The sequence below is a fragment of the Gymnoscopelus braueri genome (genome assembly GCF_963280865.1).
Source record: "Gymnoscopelus braueri genome assembly, chromosome: 9".
NCBI classification, from domain to species: domain Eukaryota; kingdom Metazoa; phylum Chordata; class Actinopteri; order Myctophiformes; family Myctophidae; genus Gymnoscopelus; species Gymnoscopelus braueri.
Window position 1 is genome coordinate 32890798 of NC_137610.1, and position 19406 is coordinate 32910203.

The window sequence follows — 19406 nt, forward strand, 5'->3', positions numbered from 1 at the left end:
CATGTCATTTCACTGTCATTTCTTTTCTAAACAGTTCCGCAAACTCCCGTTTCCATGGGGATCTGAAGCTCGGAGTCAAATTTTCCATTCTCTTGAAGACTGTTGGACTGAGGCCACTGGTAAAAGCACATATAACATATACCCGGTGAGCATGACCTTGTCAGTCCAGACATGGAGTACACAGTAGATGCCAGATTTTTGGCTCAGAGAGTCCTGGATCATCAATTATTGATGTTTTGACCAATATTTTGTCAAAAAGTGCAAAATGTTCAAATCAATTTAAAAAACGTATATGGTATTTGATTAAAGTTTCTATTTCAGAAAAGTTAATTTAATAATAAAATAACATAACTTTCTGAACTGAATGGTATTTAAGGCTTTATTAAAACACGCATTGAGAATTAGTAGTTTGGCTATAATAGATTTGTTAGTTTTTTCGACTTTTGAAATTGTTTCACCTATAATAATATGCCCAAAATAGGGAAACCAGGTTGAAAGTTGACACATCGGCTGAATAATTTCCGATGTTGATGTCTATATACTGTATATATTGCCGAGACTAACATATCGGTCAGGCTCCACTACAAATGGTCACTAGTGGGAGTAGACAAATGCAATACTACAATAAGTCAGTGTTGTAGTTGTTCAGTAAGTTTGTCTATTAGACAATTTGGTTGCTACTTTTGCCAACATTTTAGTGATTTGCCTTTCTGAAGGTTAGCATACAGCTGGCTGTTGAAATAGTGAAATTGGCATTTGCATTGGGTAGTTTGGAATCCATCTGCCACCATATTCCTGGCCTCGTTTCTAGGTGACTAAGCCAATACTGGCTCATAAACCACCTGCAAGAGGATCTGACAGAATTGATATGGAAGGTTTTTACTTTTAAGTCTACTTTTCCCCTAGCCCCCTAACAGTCTTCAGTATCTATAATATGATGTGGTACTGAAGTCTGGATGCAGGTAACACAATTTCCTATACGCAATTTCTAATAACAGCCAGCAGCACGATATGTAAACACTCTAACCAGCTGAAAACAGGTCAGTGTCTTCCGTCATCAATGCACTAGGCCAGCAGCAATGAAAACTCAAGAAAATACTTTTCTTTGCATGGCATAATAGGCAACATAGCAACATTCTGCAAAAATAGCCAACAACAAGCTGACATGCAGCGTGTTGTGTTGGGACACATGTTAACCTTATAGATTGGTTATTTTCGGCAAAGAGATTTGGTGTAGAGCAGGGGGAAAAGCCAGGGGCCAAGAACAGATCTGGATACCGGTCAACAAAGTGTACACAGATTTTAAGAGCTTACATTGTGTGTAGGAAATTATGTTGACTGCATCCAGACGTAAGTATAACAGCAGGTTAGAAACTGGTCTGTTTTAGTCTGTCACTTTTACCCATCAGCGTACTCCTTCACAGTGTCAGGAAAAAGCTTCCGTATTAGCATTGCAGACAACTGATTGTATAAGTGATTGTATCATTTCTCACAATTCTCAATCAAATATTGATACTGCTTGCTACCTGTTCACATATGACATACGGTATATGATGAGTATGTTGGTGAGGTTGACATTAGGAAAACGGAGAACAAACAGTTAGTAAATGCCTCTATAGGTCAACATGAGGCTGTGTAAAGTCAATAAGGCATCATAAACCGACTGCACCAGGACGTGTCAGTATTGACTTTAAACTTATGTGTAATAAAAGCATGCTTGTCATCCATACTCTGAATGCACGTAAAGGCTGTGTTTGTGGGTCTACGCTGAATATTGACAAGTGACAAGACTGTGGTGATAATGTCACCAAGACACAGTGTAAATGGAACAGCAGGACACTGACAGAAGCCATGGTGATTTTAATGGCTGTGGCTATATATATATGGCTATATATATATGGCTATATATATATATATATATATATATATATATATATATATATATATATATATTCGTCCTACTCCTCCCGCCCAACACAGGTGCCGCCCCAGCCCGTAGGATTAAGTGCAGTGACAATTCTCACCCTCCCGCCCGGCATCCCTCCCCCGAACATGGGCCAATTGTGTTTGTGCAGACGCTCGACAAAGCCAGATGCACCACAGAGGATTTGAACCCACAACCTCCGCGGTGGTGGGCAGGCACTTTACCACTGATTATCTAGCATAATGTAAATTCTGTTTGAGTAGATTTTCCCTTTAGGGAACGGTCACACCGCACTTTTGTTCTACCTATGGGGAATCTGCCAATGCTTTTCAATGGGGATGGCGTGGTTTGATGGTCTTGCGCATCTTTATCGCGTGTATGCGCTCTATACGCCTTGTCTATTTGAAGCAGATAAATGCTCGAGACAGATGCTGCTTTTCCCCCTCAGTCCAATCGTGTGAGTCGAAGGTGGCTACGGGGAGGGTCCTGAAAGTGAGTGACAGGTGCGTCACTGGTTATAGAGCGTGCCAAAAATCCTGAAGGGGGCGTCAACAAGTGTCTTTTAGTAGCGGCGGACATCTTTGAGGGGTAAAAACCAGGTTGACTTAAAGGGATATTTCACTTTCAAAAAAACGTTGGGTCATTTTATCGTCTACTCAGGCTTTTGTCAGCCCCCCAGACCGTTTTTAAGTACCGTCCTTGGTTCTGGTGACTCACCCTGCCCTCCTAATACGTGAGGGGGCCGTGTTCTTTCGATAACTTTTTTCATTTATTTTTAATATTTTTTTTTTAAATGAAAAAAATTAAATACAATAAAAAGATAAAATGAAATAAATGAAAAAAGTAATCGAAAATACACGGCCCCCTTGCGTATTAGGAGGGCAGGGTGAGTCACCAGAACCAAGGACGGGTGTTTTTGATGAATCTAACATGTTAAAAATTGAGTTTGAAGTTATAATGGGTTTGTATAGGAAGGGGGCGTGTCTGATAAAATGTATATCAAATATCTAAATAGTGAATCAAGCAACTTAAAAACTGTCAGGGGGGCTGACAAAAGCCTGAGTAGATGATAAAATGACCCAAAGTTTTTTTGAAAGTGAAATATTCCTTTAACATTGTCCAATGCCCCCCCCCCCCCCCCCCTGGTGATGACACGTTGGCACGCTCTATCGGGACAGAATGCGCTGCAAGCTACTCCGTTTTTTAGAATGCGCTGGCTGCGCACAACATGAGGTTTATCAGCCGGCAGCCATAGTGTGGTGTGACCGTGCCCTTAAGTCAAAAAACATGCTGTATATGGCAACCTCAACATATTCATGGCATGTGGAAAACCAGGACCCTGAACCATCACTCTTGTCATTGTGTCATCAGAAGCACCCCAGTGGCCCTCAAGAGGAGTTATTGGAAAGAGAGCCAAAGGTCAAAGCCTTGAGGTGTCAGCATTGAGTCGAGATGGAGAGGTAGGAACAGTTCATTTGTCACTCTGAGGGTGTGAGCTGTGATGAATAGCCTGAGCTTCTGAAATGGTGAAATTTTGAACTTGACGATTGGTCTGAGCTTCTGAATGGGCCCTTGGCGGTGGGACCCCGCTAGTGCAATAAAGTTAAAAGTGTGTTAAAAGTGTGTCTCTCTCAAGTTTTTCCAAGTCTCTGCTACTTTCATACCATACTGAAAATATTTAAATATTTAAACATCTTTGCTGAAAATAGCCGAAAATAGCCGATCTACAAGCTGCCGATCTACAAGCTGCACAGGCATTGTGAGCTTGTAGAGCTGCTATTTTCGGCTAATGTTCCCCTCAGAATAGGCGCTAGGGTTCAAGTGGTTAGTGTAAAAAAAATCCTATCACACAAAGATTTGGCGGTCCCCCTGTACTAACTCTGAGGACCCCTAGGGGTCCCGGACCCCCTGTGGAAGACCCTTGATGTAAAGTATAATTTGAGTCATAGTCAATGGGGGGGAAAGCAGACCAACAGCCTAGTCCTTTAAAGGGAAAACACCATGAATTTCATTTTTTTTGGGGGGGGGGGGGTTTATTTTTTGGGCTCCCCAGTGTCTCTTGTACCCCAAGTCATTCAGTCATTCATTCTCATTTCAGAGATTTTCAGAATGGGCGTATCTGAACAGGCCATTTCAGAATGGCAAGGCAAGTGACATCACTTGCCTTGCCATTGCATTGATGATGGCCAGACAGAATTGCTCAGTAGCCCCTGCCCAAAAGGACGTTTTGGTATTGCAGCTGAAAAAGCTTGGAATGACAGACAGTCAGATTGTGAGAAAAAATATCTGGATGTTTTTTAGGCTTACAACCTGTTTAAAACGTATTAGGGGGCAATATTTATATATAATATATTTTTTTTTAAATTCATGGTGTGGCCCCTTTAAATGAGACAGGAGGACAATTTTGAGAATAATTATATTAAAGTTCCCTCCCAATGAGATTGTTGTATATCAATCAAAGAACAGTGATACACAGTCACATTTCATAACACAGCTCGCATGCTTTGAGGCTTCTCTGCTTTCATTACTAAGGAAACAGTAAATGTGTTGGTATGTTAACTCTCTGTCCAACAGGTGCTTCCACATTGTCATTGTGAAACCGAGGACAAGACATCCTGCAGACATCATAACATTTTGGCTCAAAATGCCAGTGCTCCTTAAAAAGCAGAGCGTCCCTCTGCAAGAGATAGGAGTTCACAGTGAAGAGTGACCCCTACTGGACGATAAAACATCCTTACTGCCTCACCTTAGAGAGAGAGAGAGAGAGAGAGAGAGAGAGAGAGAGAGAGAGAGAGAGAGAGAGAGAGAGAGAGAGAGAGAGAGAGAGAGAGTACACTTACATCAACAGCCTGGCATGTACTGTAGATCTCTCCTGTTTCACTCAGGTATCTCTCTCCTGCCTCTGGGTGTACTGTGGACACACATAAATCACTTTTCTCTCATCCAACACTAAATTCAATTATTATATTACAATTCGTATGTGGGAGGCTGGACCTGCTTATACAGGACTTTTAAGGACACAAACAGTAAAATCTGATCTGAGGGTGAAACATCATCACAGCATCAGAGAAAGTGCACAGAGAGAGATTACATTAATTTGGCGTCAGGCTTATTATATGGCAGAGTGCTTTTGCCGGGCCGGGCTGGAATTTTGGGCCCATGGAGGGCTCTAATGAGAGAGATCCGTACTGTAATACCCTGAAGTGGAAAACGATTTGAGTTTCTTTTTTCCAAACTGAAAAAATTCGATTTAGATTCCAAATCAATTAATCGTACAGCCCTAAATACAAGCAGAGTGTTTTTCATGGTGTTTGGAGCAGGCAGCCAAAATGTTTACAACTGTGTGTGAGAGCGCAGGCCAGAGTGACCTTATTATCGTCAAAAGCTAGCTAAGAACTATTATATGGCATGAGACTAAATGCACATAACTACACAGAGCTGCCTCTACGCCCATACTTCAAAGACACCAGGATACTGACCAGGAAATGACACCAGGATACTGACACTAGGATACTGATACCAGGTCATCATCATCATCATCTTCATCTCAACCATCCGACCAGGAGAGCATGGGACCGATTAGTCTACCAGTGAGCCTGCCAAGCGGTAAGTAGTAGTTTAACATTAGCATCTAAAATATTCTTATGACACCTTGAGGGACTTGTGTGTAGATTTTATAGTGAAATGTGTTTAAGATAGATCACCCCCTCATGCCATGGGCTGTTAAACCAAACCTCTTGTATAATGGCATTCCATAAAAATGAGTCATTCCCCTCCTCGTCTTCCTCCTCATGTCTCTCCCTCCCAGGAGGAATGCAGGTGGTGAGTGTTATCGATGTTTCAGACAGCTGGCATCTATTCCAAGATGGCAGCCATGATCATGGCTGTTTCTCTTCACTCTCAGCCAGAGATGTGTTTGAAAATTCCAACATTCCTCTGGGTTTGACCCGCGTCAACCCCATGCTAGTGTTCCATCAAGGCAGCCGATTGGTCAGCAGGTGCAGTCCAATTACAGGTCAGCTCACCAGAGGCAAAGCAGGTCACTGTCTGGGGCCCCTGGGGGGTTATTCACTTCACATAATGGCAGTGGAAGCATTGGATTTTCTTGGTATCCCTACAGTCTCAAGAACATCATCCAGAGATACAGGAATTTGTAGCTATTTGTGTGAGCTTTGGTCAAAACCTGTAGGAGTAGCTAAAACAGTTTTGATGAAAATGCTAAATGGTGGGAAATTGTGTAGGGTCAAATTCAGATTATTTTCTGGCATTGAGCTATATAAGAACGTCACCTCTTCCCGCCTCCTCCAGCCTCCAGCCGTGATCCGGAAATAGTTCTCGTCCAAGGTCATAATTTGTGTCTGGTCAACTGTATGTTCTGTGTGTGATCAAGGAGACTGGGGGGGACCTGGAAAGGAGTCCACTGTTGAACTGCCTATGTCTGTCTATCTGTTGTGGTCCCTCCATTCCCATCTACAGCAGCTAGGGGCAGAAATCATACTTATGGAGGCAAAATAGCAGAAATAAAAAAATGCTTAGCAATAATCTGATCTCAATTTAATATCCATCTTGTTTTGCATGACTCACCACTTATGTAAGTCCATAGTTGACACATTAATGTGTTCAAGATAGGGATTTATGTATGGGGACTGCCTGCCAGTCTGCTCTCAGCACAATCCATAGACAGTGAGATAGACTTTCCATTCATGTGATGATTATCAGTACCTTTTAGCAGCAAATTAAAGAGCCAACATACAGAATATCCGTTTTGAAACACGATGCAAAAAGGTAAGGCACCTGACCTTAGCTTTAGGAGATATGGCCCCCATGGGAATGTCTAAACTCCAAACATGTCTGTCATCCAGGCTTGTCAGCACTGTGCTTCAGATGAGACTCCCCAGCTCCCTCCGGAGAACACCAACCAGCCTCATCTGGCTCTGGTTGGCTGCTTGGAGACAAACCACAAGGAAATCAGCTCAGCTCTGCAGCATCTCAGCTCCATCTCCCTAGGTCAGCATGGAGCTGAGACATAACAAGCGCCAGTCTGCCTATGAAAATACCATGAGGGTGGAGAATGATGTTGCTGATGGTAGTAGTAGTAGTAGTAGTGTGTAGGTGCGTGCATGTGTGTGTGTGTGTGTGTGTGTGTGTGTGTCAAGGTGGTGGTGTGTTTATCTGGCAGACTTGCTTGTGGAAACTACAGCACAATGCAAATTCCAATGTGAAACCAAATACAATGCAAACACACACACCAATATGAAACTTTGCACAATGCAAATTCCAACAGCACTGTGACATCAAAGGAAGGAAGGCGAGCTGATTCCAAACCCCACCCCCTTTCCACTGCATTCAGGGGTGGGCGGTGGCTTCCAGGCTTAATTGAATGGAGATGTAGAGATGGAGGTCTGAAAGGTGAGGCTGCGGTTATCCTAGGCAGAGATGGTCATATAAGGGCTTAAGAGGTGAGGCTTAAAGCTACAATCAGTAAGATTTATGTCCTACCTGGGATTTGAAACTGGGTCTCCCACATATGTGCAATTCAGCATCAGAAACATAGAACCTGCGGTCAGATATAATGGGGGTAATTTAGTATCAGATTTATAGATTGTGCAGAAGGTATGTGCTAATACATCAACATACTGTACTTAAGTGTTTGGATATTTGGTTTGCAGTACGGACGTTACTACAAAACCGTTGTATTAACATATTCTACCATACATATCGGTTAAAATGTTTCATCCACAGAAAAAAAAACGTTCTAGGATTGCAGCTTTAGCTTCAAACCCAGGGAAAACGGCTGCATGGCTATGGGCCGGCTGCCATTCGAGACAATGAGGTTCCTCCGAGACAGAGGCTTCCTTGAATTGTACTTCATTTCCACAGTGTGGATGAAAACACAAAGAGGTTTTGAGATGTTTTTTCCATAAGGGACCATTGAGCTAACCCAATAGTAAGGGACAGTTTCCCATCAGTGTCACGTCAGCCCTGCTAACACAGCACAGGTCCTAATGGGAGCATGGGTGTGCTTGCTGGTTTATTATCAATGAGCTGTGATGATTAGTTTGAACAAGGTGACATCTCACAAGGAGTTGGCTCAGAGTTTCTGAAGCAATACAAGACGAAAATGTGACGCAAAAAAAAACTCATTTATTGAGTTGTATAGAAAAAAACAATAAAGTGCAATTTATTTCATTGAATGGAAACAAAATGGCACAAAAACACAAACAGTGATAGGGGAAAATAAACAGTACATACATTGGTTAGTTGTAAGATGTCAAACTTGGAATAAACATTTTACAGTATATTACTGGCTCTTATGCAATATAAGATAAACTTGGTTAAACAGTTCTGTTTTAAGTGCCTTCTTATCTTGGTCTCTGCAGGTGAGTTCACACCTACAACATTTGGACATACTGTCAGGCGGTAACACTAATATTAATGCATAAAGGCTGGTGTAAAGACAGAGGATCCACAAATACAACAGTGTAATACAAGAAATACAAAAAAAGAATCTCTTTGCGCTTGTAAAGTAAGAGAAGACGTGTTTCTCAAGACACCAGAGGGCTAATTAAAAGGAGACATTGTTACTATTCTTTCTTGTGCCCCTTTTTTACTAGTAGTAAAAAAGTAGAATCAGATTACTACTTGTTTACTATAGTAAACTAGTAGTACAAAAGTTGTATCAGATTACTACTTGTTTACTATAGTAAACTAGTAGTAGTTTACTAGTAGTAAAAAAGTAGTCTATAGACCCACTGAGAAAATCCTCCTATGACCAAAAACAAAGAAATATACGTCTTTGAACTGAAGTTTAAGCCTAAGTACAATGATGTCACTTGTCTAAAAGAACTTTACGCTTGAAGATCAATAATTTTAGGCAAGGGACTCTGTCATTCTAATGAGTTTAAATTAGGCTTTACAATCAGATGGAAGAAGTTTTCTCTAATAAAAAAAAGGCTTAGATCATCACACACTCACACACACACACACACACACACTCACACACTCACTCACTCACTCACTCCTCGTTACATTATGGATACAGTGTTTCAGGGTCCCGCTGTTCTCTGGAAGACAGGTATATATACTGTACTGTATCTTGAGGCCATCTAAGACATGGTTTTCTTCTTACACTCCACAGAACAAAAGAGGAAGCCCTGCATGGCCATGAAGCGCTCTCCGATGAGACACTTGGAGCAGCAGGAACACTGAAAACACTGTGGCTCTGCGTGCCAGTGGTGGTCGCCGTAGGACACCCGCTGAGCCTCTGGCTCCACTGGGTTGTTACATGCAGTGCATTTCTGGGAGAGGGAAGGACATAATACTTCATATACTGTAGGTGCACTCATTAGAACATTGAGAAGTTGAAAAATCCCCAGGGCCAAGAGTTCAATCAAAACTTAGAATTATCTTTGCAAACATTATGCCAACATCAATATAACAAAGCCAAGATAATAAGATAAGGGGGGGAAAGGCCCATGAGGGATTAATGAGGCAGTAATGGGAGGTAGTTTAGTGTCTGCATTATAGAATGTGCAACACGGCACAACTATGTATACAGATACACTATACATTGTGCAATATTGGTTTGAGCAATCTGTACAGGAATAACTACAGTTCCAGGTGACAAAATACTTTTTTTTTTACACAGTAAACAGATGTTACTTATTACCTTCTTTTCAAATAAGACACTGTACATTTTACAGAGTTAGTCCTATTAAGAGCTGAGTCAATCAAATAGAGAATAAAAACTGCCAATTCCACTGCTATAAGTTTGTATCATGGATTTGGCATTTAATAAACTACGAAAGGCGAATGCATGGCATGCATGTGAACATGAAGGTCCATTAACACAGTTGGTCTGTAGGGATTAGGTGTTATAATTGTGTAAACACATTCTGAGTATGGTGGTCACTGTCAGCCAACACTCATCTCTTACACACGCAGGCACACGCACGCACGCGCACACACACACACACACACACACACACACACACACTTTCTCCGTCACCTCTCTCGTCCCTTACCACAGCATGGCTCTTCATGTAACAGGGTGTGCAGACAGGTTTGTCTTTCTCCATGACATACGTCTCCCCGGCCAGGATCATGTCACAGTCAAAACAGCAGAAGTGCTTCAGATGCCAGTTCTGTTCCTCTGCCTGGGTGTACTCATTACTGAAGATCAGCTGCGGACACACGCACACACACACACACACACACACACACACACACACACACACACACACACACACACACACACACACACACACAAAGAGGGGCAAGTAAGTACAATGCAGTGTCATTACATTATGAAAAAAAAAATAGGCCATTTGGTGGAAACATTTATACACAGTGCTTTCAAGTATCATGTACATTGCCATCTCTGCAGCCTCTGCTGCACAGGAAAACCAATGAAATGTAAATAAAGACTTAAAGGGGAGCTTTTTGGATAACAAAAGAGAGGACCAGTCCCAATATTCACACTACCCCTTTGTTTGTGGTCCAAATTATCTAAAAAAAAACAGGGCCAGGGCTTTTCCGCCTTTAACGGGTTTTCACCTACAGTACAATGACATCCCCAATAAAAGGGGATGTCAGGTTGAAAGTGATAAACGCCAACCACATAGAGGCCATCTCGTCTCTCACCTCATCGCAGCCTCCACAGCGGGGCTTCTCGCTGTCGCCGTAGTGACGGCCACAGTACAGCTTCCCTTTCTTCCAGAAGTAGATCATGTCCACCAGCAGCTCGCTGCAGTTGCAGCAGACGAAGCAGGCGGGGTGCCACAGCTTATCGTAGCCCGCCCTCTCAGCATACACCGCCGGGTCACCCTGCCGCATGGGCTGCTGACAGTGGTTGCACGACTAGAGGGAGAGGGGGACAAGACAAGTTGCACATGGGGCTGTCATGATCGTGACATTTTACTTTAGTCAGTCCTTACGATTAATTGCCATGTAAATAATTGCGATTAACAGGTTTGAGATTTTGTTTTTTGGCATTGAACATCGGAACGTATGAATACAAATTATATTTCCGTTTGCCTTTTAGACCTTGTAAACAGAAATTGCACAGGGCAGATATGACAAATAACTTCAATATATAAAGAAATTCATGACAAGCTCGCAATGCGCATCATGACGCATTGTGAGCTTGTAGACCTGCTATTTTATTTGAAAATGTATGAACATTTTCCAAACATGGAAACGATGATGATGATTAATAATTGCTATGATCTCAAATAATTGCGACTAGGCGATTATGTAATGGTTGTGACAGGCCTAGATCTACATATTTGATTTCAGTGACACAACTGCTGAGTTAAATACAGGCTGGTGAGAGACTGAAAGGTATCACAGAGTACTATTTTGTGTATATGCGTCTGGATGGACCATACATTATTAAGCTTGTGTAAATGACCCTAATAACATGTTCCTGTTTAGCTGGTTGTGAACAAGACGAAGAAATTACAGGTTAAAAGGTTAAAAAAGTAAAGGCTAGAGAAGGGAATGACATGAGGGTGCGGTTAAATACAACAGAATAACTGAAGCAGAGAAAATGATTGACAACCATCAAATATTATGATTAAGAGTGAGGATCTCGATATAACCACAACACTCTTGCGCAAAGCCTGTCTATTCTTTCATCAAAATTAAAATCAGCACTGAGTTACATAAAGATGACGTAATTTGAATAAATCAGACTTCAGACTAGGTCTTCCTTGTAGCTCAACTAACCAACTGCATATGGTATGACTGGAACTTCAGGGCAGCTGAACACAATAAATCACCCCTCTGTTTAAAAAAGAAAAAAGAAGTTTCCAGTTATGAGTCACAGTTCAGCATGAATTCAAACTAAACCCATCACTATGCAGAGCTAACATGCCCTGCTCTAGATGGGCAAGCAAGACCGACTCATGATTTAGCCTTTGGCTCCACCTTGTGTTCAGTATAGGAACAACATCATTATTAACTTCTATAGTGCTTTGCCTGAATCGTGATAAAACCTACTTACCTCTCGAGTTGGGCTCAAGAGGCGTTTTTTTACCGCTGTGCAAATAAACTGCATCACGGGATGATGAATGTTACACAAATATGTTACACCCTATATCATTTGTTTGTACATACTTTGTCTACAAGCTCACAACGTTGTGAGCTTGTAGATTTAGAAAATGTTGCAATTTTTGGTACATTTTATTTAACATTTTGGATTCTTTTTTTTGCCTATAATGACAAACCCAAAGTAGGGATTGCAGGTAAGTGATTAAGTAGGCACAATGTACACTGTTTTAAGTTCTACAGTGAATTGCTGTTTAACTGACTTCTGTGTACAGTGTCTTCTTTAGTGTCCATGAAGAGCCTAGCGTCAGGTGGTTCGCTGCACACTGTCTACAAGGACACTTACTATCCCTCTTAATACTCAGTGGAATATGAGAACATGCATACTGTTCGTCCGACCAAATTGCCTCTGCAACCGGGTCATATGGGACACACATGCCAAATTTGAGGTTATTTGGTCGGACAGTTGCAGAGTTATGCCCGGGATGGACAGACATATACAGGGTTTGTGAATTAATAGATAGACAGATAGATAGATGTTACAGTGTGCCATTGGCCATAGGCTACTTACAAATGCCTGCTGAGGCAGTCCAGCTTGTGGAGCTCCAGGGATGCCCATGGCTCCAGCAGTACTAGCAGTGCCCATGTCTCTTGGCCCAATCTCTGGTCCTCCAATACCACCACCATTGCCAAACCCAGCACCCCCGACATCTTGTCCATAGCCCGCACCAGTACCACCCACCACCCCAGGCCCGTAGCCCGCACCAGTACCACCCACCGCCCCAGGCCCGTAGCCCGCACCAGTACCACCCACCGCCCCAGGCCCGTAGCCCACACCAGTACCACCCACCACCCCAGGCCTGTAGCCCGCTCCAACACCAGCCCCGGGTCCTCCAACACCACTTCCAGCAGATCCAATTCCCGGTCCATAACCACCAACACCACCAGTACCGGGAGCAGTAGCCACGCCTCCAGGGGCAGCCCCTCCAACACCTGCCCCCACCCCTCCAGGTCCTCCAACACCAGGTCTCGTACCTGACCCAGGCCCTCCAGGCCCAGCTCCAACCCCTCCCTGCCCTACAGCCCCAGCCCTAGCCAGGGCCATCTCCTCAGGCAGCATAATGTCTCCCATGCCAAGGGCCTCATCCTTGTACTTGCGGACATACTGCTCCATCAGCTTGACCTCGGCGGGGCTCAACTCGTGGCACTTGGATGGGTCCTGGTCGTGCTCCGGAAGCTGGCAGGCCATCTGCTGCCGACGGTATGCGGCCCCCTCCGAACCGGCCACTGGCCGCTTCTCAGGGGGGAGCAGCTCAATGTAGCGCACCGCCTGGCAGCAGGGGAAGGAGACGGAGAAGGAGATAAGTTAGGTGTGTGGAGAAGGAAATTGATGAGGATAAAGTAAACACGCTGTCCACGCTGAATGAGAAGTGAATTAATTGAAAAACACATGGGAGAATGTGGAGAGAGAAAAGGATAAGCTATGACAGGAAGCCAGAGATACTGAAATAGACTAAACACAGACAGATACAGTACAGGGAGTTCTTAAGATTCCTCAACTTGTGAGAGACATTAAAGTCCATTGAGATGCACTGACTGATCTCTTTAGTGAAGAGGCTGACCGAGGCAGCTGTCATCACATATCACAACTTCTGTCTAATCAAAGCTGGTGTTTCAGAGAGCATGTCTGTGCAGAAGTAAACTGCAATTTGCGAGGGAGCTTTTCATGAACCAAATGCACAGATTTATGTTTTTTTTTTAAAGGAGCTACACCATGAATTAAAAAAATATATTTGATATTTAATATCATATGGTGTATGTCCCTCAAACCTTTTTCAAAAGGTTTGAGCCTAAATCATCACTCAGATATACTCATCCCAAGTCAATTGTCTCTGGCTTATACAGCACTTTCAGCTGCAATACCAAAACGTCCTCTTGTGCAGGGGGGGGCTACTGAGCAATTCTGTCTGTTAATAAAAAAAAAGATTTAAAAAAAAGATTTAAAAAGAAAAAAAAAAAGGAAAAATTCTGCATAAAAAGAAGCATCTAAGAAAAATACAAAATCGAAAAAAAAAACACTTTGAACATTTTTGAACAATTCCACCAAGTGTTTGAGGTGCCTGTTTCACCCACTTCCGGGGGGCGGAGCCAAAATCCGAGCCCGAAGTATTTGTTCGTAGACCCCCACTTAGTATTTGTTCGTAGACCCCCACGTAGAAAAAGTTTCGGAGCTATTCGGGCACTTTTCATTTAACATTGGGTTTGCCATCATTAATGTTTGTGACATCATAAACATTTCCATTCTGAGATCGCCTGTTCAGACACGCCCATTCTGGAAATCCATGAAATGAGAAGGAATGACTGAATAAAAGAAAACAACATTTTTTTGGGTACAAGAGACACTGGGGACCCCAAAAAATACAAAAAACCAAGAAAAAAGTGATTTTCATGGTGTAGACCCTTTAATATAACAGAGACCTATGGTGGACAAATTATAGTCATTACAATCCCCAAGTGTTCCTACATGAACGGTGTTCAACTGAACAGTGAACCTGATTATCTGACACAAATTGCCATGCAACATCAGAAGGTCAACGTAATTCTCGCTCAACTCCCAAGGGATTCTATTCTTTCCAGGTGCTGGATGGGAGCTTGCTTGGCCCACTTGGAGGTCACAGAAATTAAAATCACATCCTGGAATTTAAAGGGGAACTAAGCTGATAACGACAAAATGAAAATACCTTATGTATTCTGTGTATTCAGAGCTTGCCTTCGCAAAATTCGCAAATATCTGTGTAATGATTGTGCTGACATTGTGCCTTTAATATATTAACCAATTATTCTGTTCTAAACTATCTCTACCAATAGCCAATCTTACCAGATACTTGTTGGCCACCGGGGGCGCCCATTCGTATGTCACAGACTTCATGGGCACATCTTTCTTGACTGGCACCACATTGGCTGCTGCGGCGTTGACGGTTATTGGCACTGTGCTAGCCTTGACTGCAGCAGCACTGGCTGGCATTGGCTGGCCATGGGTGCCGGCTGGCACTGCCCAGGCACTGACACGCTGCAGAACAGACCCGGCAGTGGCACCACCAGGCTGTACAGAACCAGCGGCAGCACTACCAGGCTGTGCATAACCAGCGGCAGCACTGGGTGGTGGTACGACAGTGGAGGAGGCACTGGGTGGCACCACGTACGCAGTGGAAGGGCCGCTGAGGCTGATGGTGATGGTGTTGCCCCTGTAGCTGGGGATTCCGTCCGTCTTGAGCTTGGCGATGAGGCCTGTGTACTTGGTGTCCTCAAAAAGCTTCCCCACCTTCTTGTTCTCCTCGGAGATCATCTGGACGTCATGCTCCGCCAGGCCACACTTGCAGTTCCGGCAGATCTTTCTGTGGAGGAGGAAGGTGATGGGAACGATGATGGCTTCAATATTATTTTATCGTGCAAAGCCCAACAGACAAAGTGGCAGATAGACTACAAGAAAATCACTTTCCTCTTGTCTTTCACAAGGAACAGGCAACAATGCTTGCTGGGTAAACTAATTAAGCTGTGGCTTGCCTTAATTTACCACCCTGTTATTATGAAATGTGTTCTCTTATGACCTACACTTATACATTGTTTGCTTGCTCTCTCTCTCTGTGCATGTGCGTGCGTGCATGTGTGAACTAGAGAGTAGAGAAAGCACAGGGTAAGAGAGAGCAAAAGAAATCGAGACAGATGGAGAGTGTTTGTGTGTGATAGTGTGAAAGAGATGAGTGTAGGGTAGGCTGACAACACTGGGAATGTGAAAATATTCAGCATGTGTTTACACCATTTTTCAAAAACACCTCACATGCAAGTTTAGAGATCTGCTAATTTTCACCAAATAACATGCCCAAAATAGGAATGCCAGGGTGAAAGTGGTTAAACATCAACCCTCAGGGGGTACGGTGGCAAAGTCGGTAGTGCTGTCGCCTCACAGCTAGAAGGTCCTGGGTTCGATTCCCGCAGGGGACGCTGGGGGTGTGTTCTCTCCTCCGCGTCATCAGTGCCCATACCCTAGGTGGGGTTGGCGAAAGGGCCTTTCTGTGTGGAGTTTGCATGTTCTCTCCGTGTCTCCTAGGGTAGGTACCCTCACAAAAACATGCAGTAATCCTGGTCACTATACTGCCTCCCCCTGGCCAGCCGGGGCGCCTGATGGAGGGGAAGGGAACTGGTTGGAATAACGTGTTCCTTCCACGCGCTACGTCCAACCAGGGAAACTCTCCCCTGTCAGGTGACAAGAAGGTCAGTTGGCTCTCATGCATTGAAGGAGGCATGAGCTCGGCCCTGGCCTCCCTATGTTGGCAGAGGGAAGGTAGTGCCCAGGATTACATAGACAATTGGCACTGGGTGTAAAAAATAGGGTTACAAAATCGTGGGATAAAAAAAAAAAAAAAAAAACATCAACCCTCAGAGGAAGAGTGAGAGAAAGGTGAGAGTGAGAACTATTGTGAGAATTTGTGACTGTTGTTTTTGCACTTTTGTAAAATTGTTGAATTGTAAGCCAGCCCTTTCCTTCACAATAATTCAACAAGTTTTGAGAGCTTTAAATGCAAACGTTTGCACTTTTGACAAGTCCTTGCACACACACTTGCCTTGCATCTCCTGAGAAAACTATGTCATTAATTGCTGCGGAACTGCTAGACATGCTCAGGCATGAATGGAATCACAAATGTCAAGCATACAGAAGAAGCACTTATACTTGTTCTATAAACGTTGTGAAGTTGTTTACGCCCTGCGTCAGCTGTATGTTTATAGGCGATAACGTCATGTGGTGATAATGACATTCATTAATATAGCCCGACACCTCTCCAAAGATAACACTGGCACTTTTTAAATAATCTTTAACATTGGAATGTGTGGGGACTCACTAACTCAAAAGAGCCCTGTGTAACTTATGTACAGTTATGTACAGGGAGGAGAGAGAGATAGGAAGGTGGGAGAGAGATGGGATGACATCGGGTTGGATTCGAACCTAGGCCTGCTGCAGGAATGACCATAGCCTTATACTATATTTACTTATTATCCTATGGAGGCTAATACCAAGCCTCCAATCACAATCTGAGTAATTTATTACCAAGTATCTGCCAACCACATAAGAGTCCTGATGCCATATTTATATTTCCTAGATAATACAGTTGCATGGTGCACATTGTCAAGTACATAGAAGTTAGTAAAACCAATTTAATCTATGTAAAATATGCTTGAGGGCCTCTTGAAACACTTGCATTGCAGATATTACTATACAAGGTCTGTTGGGCAGTTTTCATTTTCCATTTTAAAATATCTACACACTGCCTTTCATAGTAAACAGATGTTTCTGCCTTCAGGGTAATGTCGTATTGTAGACAGAGCGCAATGTGGTAAAACTATATATTATAAAAAAGGATTGGAATTTTATCAGGCTTAAGAATATGAACTCCAGCATCCCTATTCTGGGTATGCCATAAAAGGCCAGCATTCAGAAAAAATGGGCAAACATTCAGCGAAAAATAGAATAACAGACCTTTAAGCTCACAATGAATCAAAACACGTGTGAGCTGGTAGATCTGCTATTTTAGCTACTGACAATGAAGTATACAGGGGTTTAAGTGGTTAATAAAGCTAATTATACAGACCACTTAAAACATGCCTTGACCAGCTCTGATACAAGATTGGATCAGGACATCCCTAGTCATACCTGGGAGCTAAGCCAGCCCAGAGCAACCACAATCAGAAACAGTGCAGCTCCACTTGATCACTTCGGTGATGTGTGCCTTGCCTTGGTTGAGAATCCCACCAGAACCTGTGCAGTGTGCACAGACTCAAACCTGCTCATGCTTACAATAGAATTTGTACAAACCTCCAGAAATGCAACTCGAAGCCCTCGCATTTGTCCTTGCATTTCAAACAGGCTGCTCCAGCGCCAAAATCATGCCCCAGGGTCATCTGAAAACAAAGCAGATCAAAGATATTAGCTATCATGGCTTTGTTTTGACTGCTTCAGAGATTTAATATGATGTTGGCATTTGCTTTGGCAAAGGCATAAGCATTGCCACAAGTTGGGAAAGAAGCCATAAGATTTATTACAGGAGCTTAAAGTTGAACAAACAAGAAAGATTTTCATGATTATATAGTCTGATTTTTCTTGAAGAAAAAAATAACAATAACCTTTGAGCAAAATTCTTCCTTCACAGAAAATATACACCACCATCTAAGGATTGCTTTCTTTCCAAACAAGTCTTAATCCTTCTGAAGTTGAACCCAGGGTGCCCCTCTCTCTCACATCTGCATCCTTTTGTCTGACTTCAGTGTCAAACACCACTGCTGTCCGTCTCAAGTCTGCCTGTGACCATATATGGTCAAGTATTCCATGATATTGAGCCCCCAGAAGCCTCTCAACCACGCGGCCCTGCTGTGAAGGAGAGATGCCTTTTGGCCCAAACGGCACTCACTCATGGATGTATTAAAAGAACTCACTGCTGAGGAATGGAGACATTTGCTGCTTTAATATTTAGACCAACCTTCAAAACATCCACCAATTAGGCTTAACAGTTGACAGGTCTCATAATAATAGTTATTTTACCATATGCACACCTAAAACCGACCTGAAGATTGAATCCAACTAAATTATATATATCGTATTTGATTTGTTTGAATAAGAAATAGTTAAACAGGGCCAATGAGCTAAACTAAACTATGTGAACAACCCCCCTATAACTTGGAACTTGATGACTGCCAAAATGTTCAAGTCTTCAAACTTGTCTGTGCCACACAAAAGACAAATGGATATTTCTGGCTGATCTCTTTTAGTCTCCTTCCTTGGAGTCCATTACGAGCTGATGTTGACTTCAGTGACTGTTTGCTATGACTAAACTATGTAGTCAGTGTGTAATCAGTCTTGATGACAACAATCTACAAAGAGGCTTTTGCATATACATTTCACATCCCAAGAGTCATTTTCATGAGTCACTTTGTGAGAGCAGCCCTGGTAGATAATATGCTGACTCTCCAGCTAGAGCAGTGCTGGGGAGTACTTCACTGACTCACTGGTTATACAATGTGATACCATTAAACATGAGATGAGATGTGACCACATGAGTTTATGGCCGATGAAAGGCTATGGCCAACAAAGCAAACTTTTTGCTATGATCTGACTTGTGTAATACTGCTATGAGATGAAGGGCCTCGACCAGCGAGATGTACATTTTCCAGGAAATACGTAAAATAACTGTATGGAAATTCAGCAGCTATTCAAAAATGAAGTCTGTTTGATAGTGGCAGACAAAGCCACTACCAGAAACCTAATTGCAACGCAAACCCCCAGAATAATGCTCTCACATTTCATAAACGCTGATTCCTTATAGAGCATAAAACCAAAACAAAGCCAAAGACATTACAGCTTGCAACTGTACTGCAACTCTGT

General features: G+C 42.9%; 1 protein-coding gene across 1 annotated transcript in view; it reads right to left on the minus strand.

Moving 5' to 3' along the window:
- Positions 1–8048: 8048 nt before the first annotated feature.
- The window catches only part of tes (testis derived transcript (3 LIM domains)), a 12663-nt gene continuing 1305 nt past the window's right edge, over positions 8049–19406 (minus strand). Inside the window, exons 2-7 of the mRNA XM_080436974.1 lie at positions 17844–17929; positions 14853–15369; positions 12546–13304; positions 10568–10783; positions 9949–10107; positions 8049–9222 (exon numbers count right to left, since the gene is read on the minus strand). Of these exons, the coding sequence (XP_080293100.1) occupies positions 9031–9222; positions 9949–10107; positions 10568–10783; positions 12546–13304; positions 14853–15369; positions 17844–17929 (1929 nt within the window). The 3' untranslated portion in view covers positions 8049–9030. The remainder of the gene's footprint in view (positions 9223–9948; positions 10108–10567; positions 10784–12545; positions 13305–14852; positions 15370–17843; positions 17930–19406) is intronic.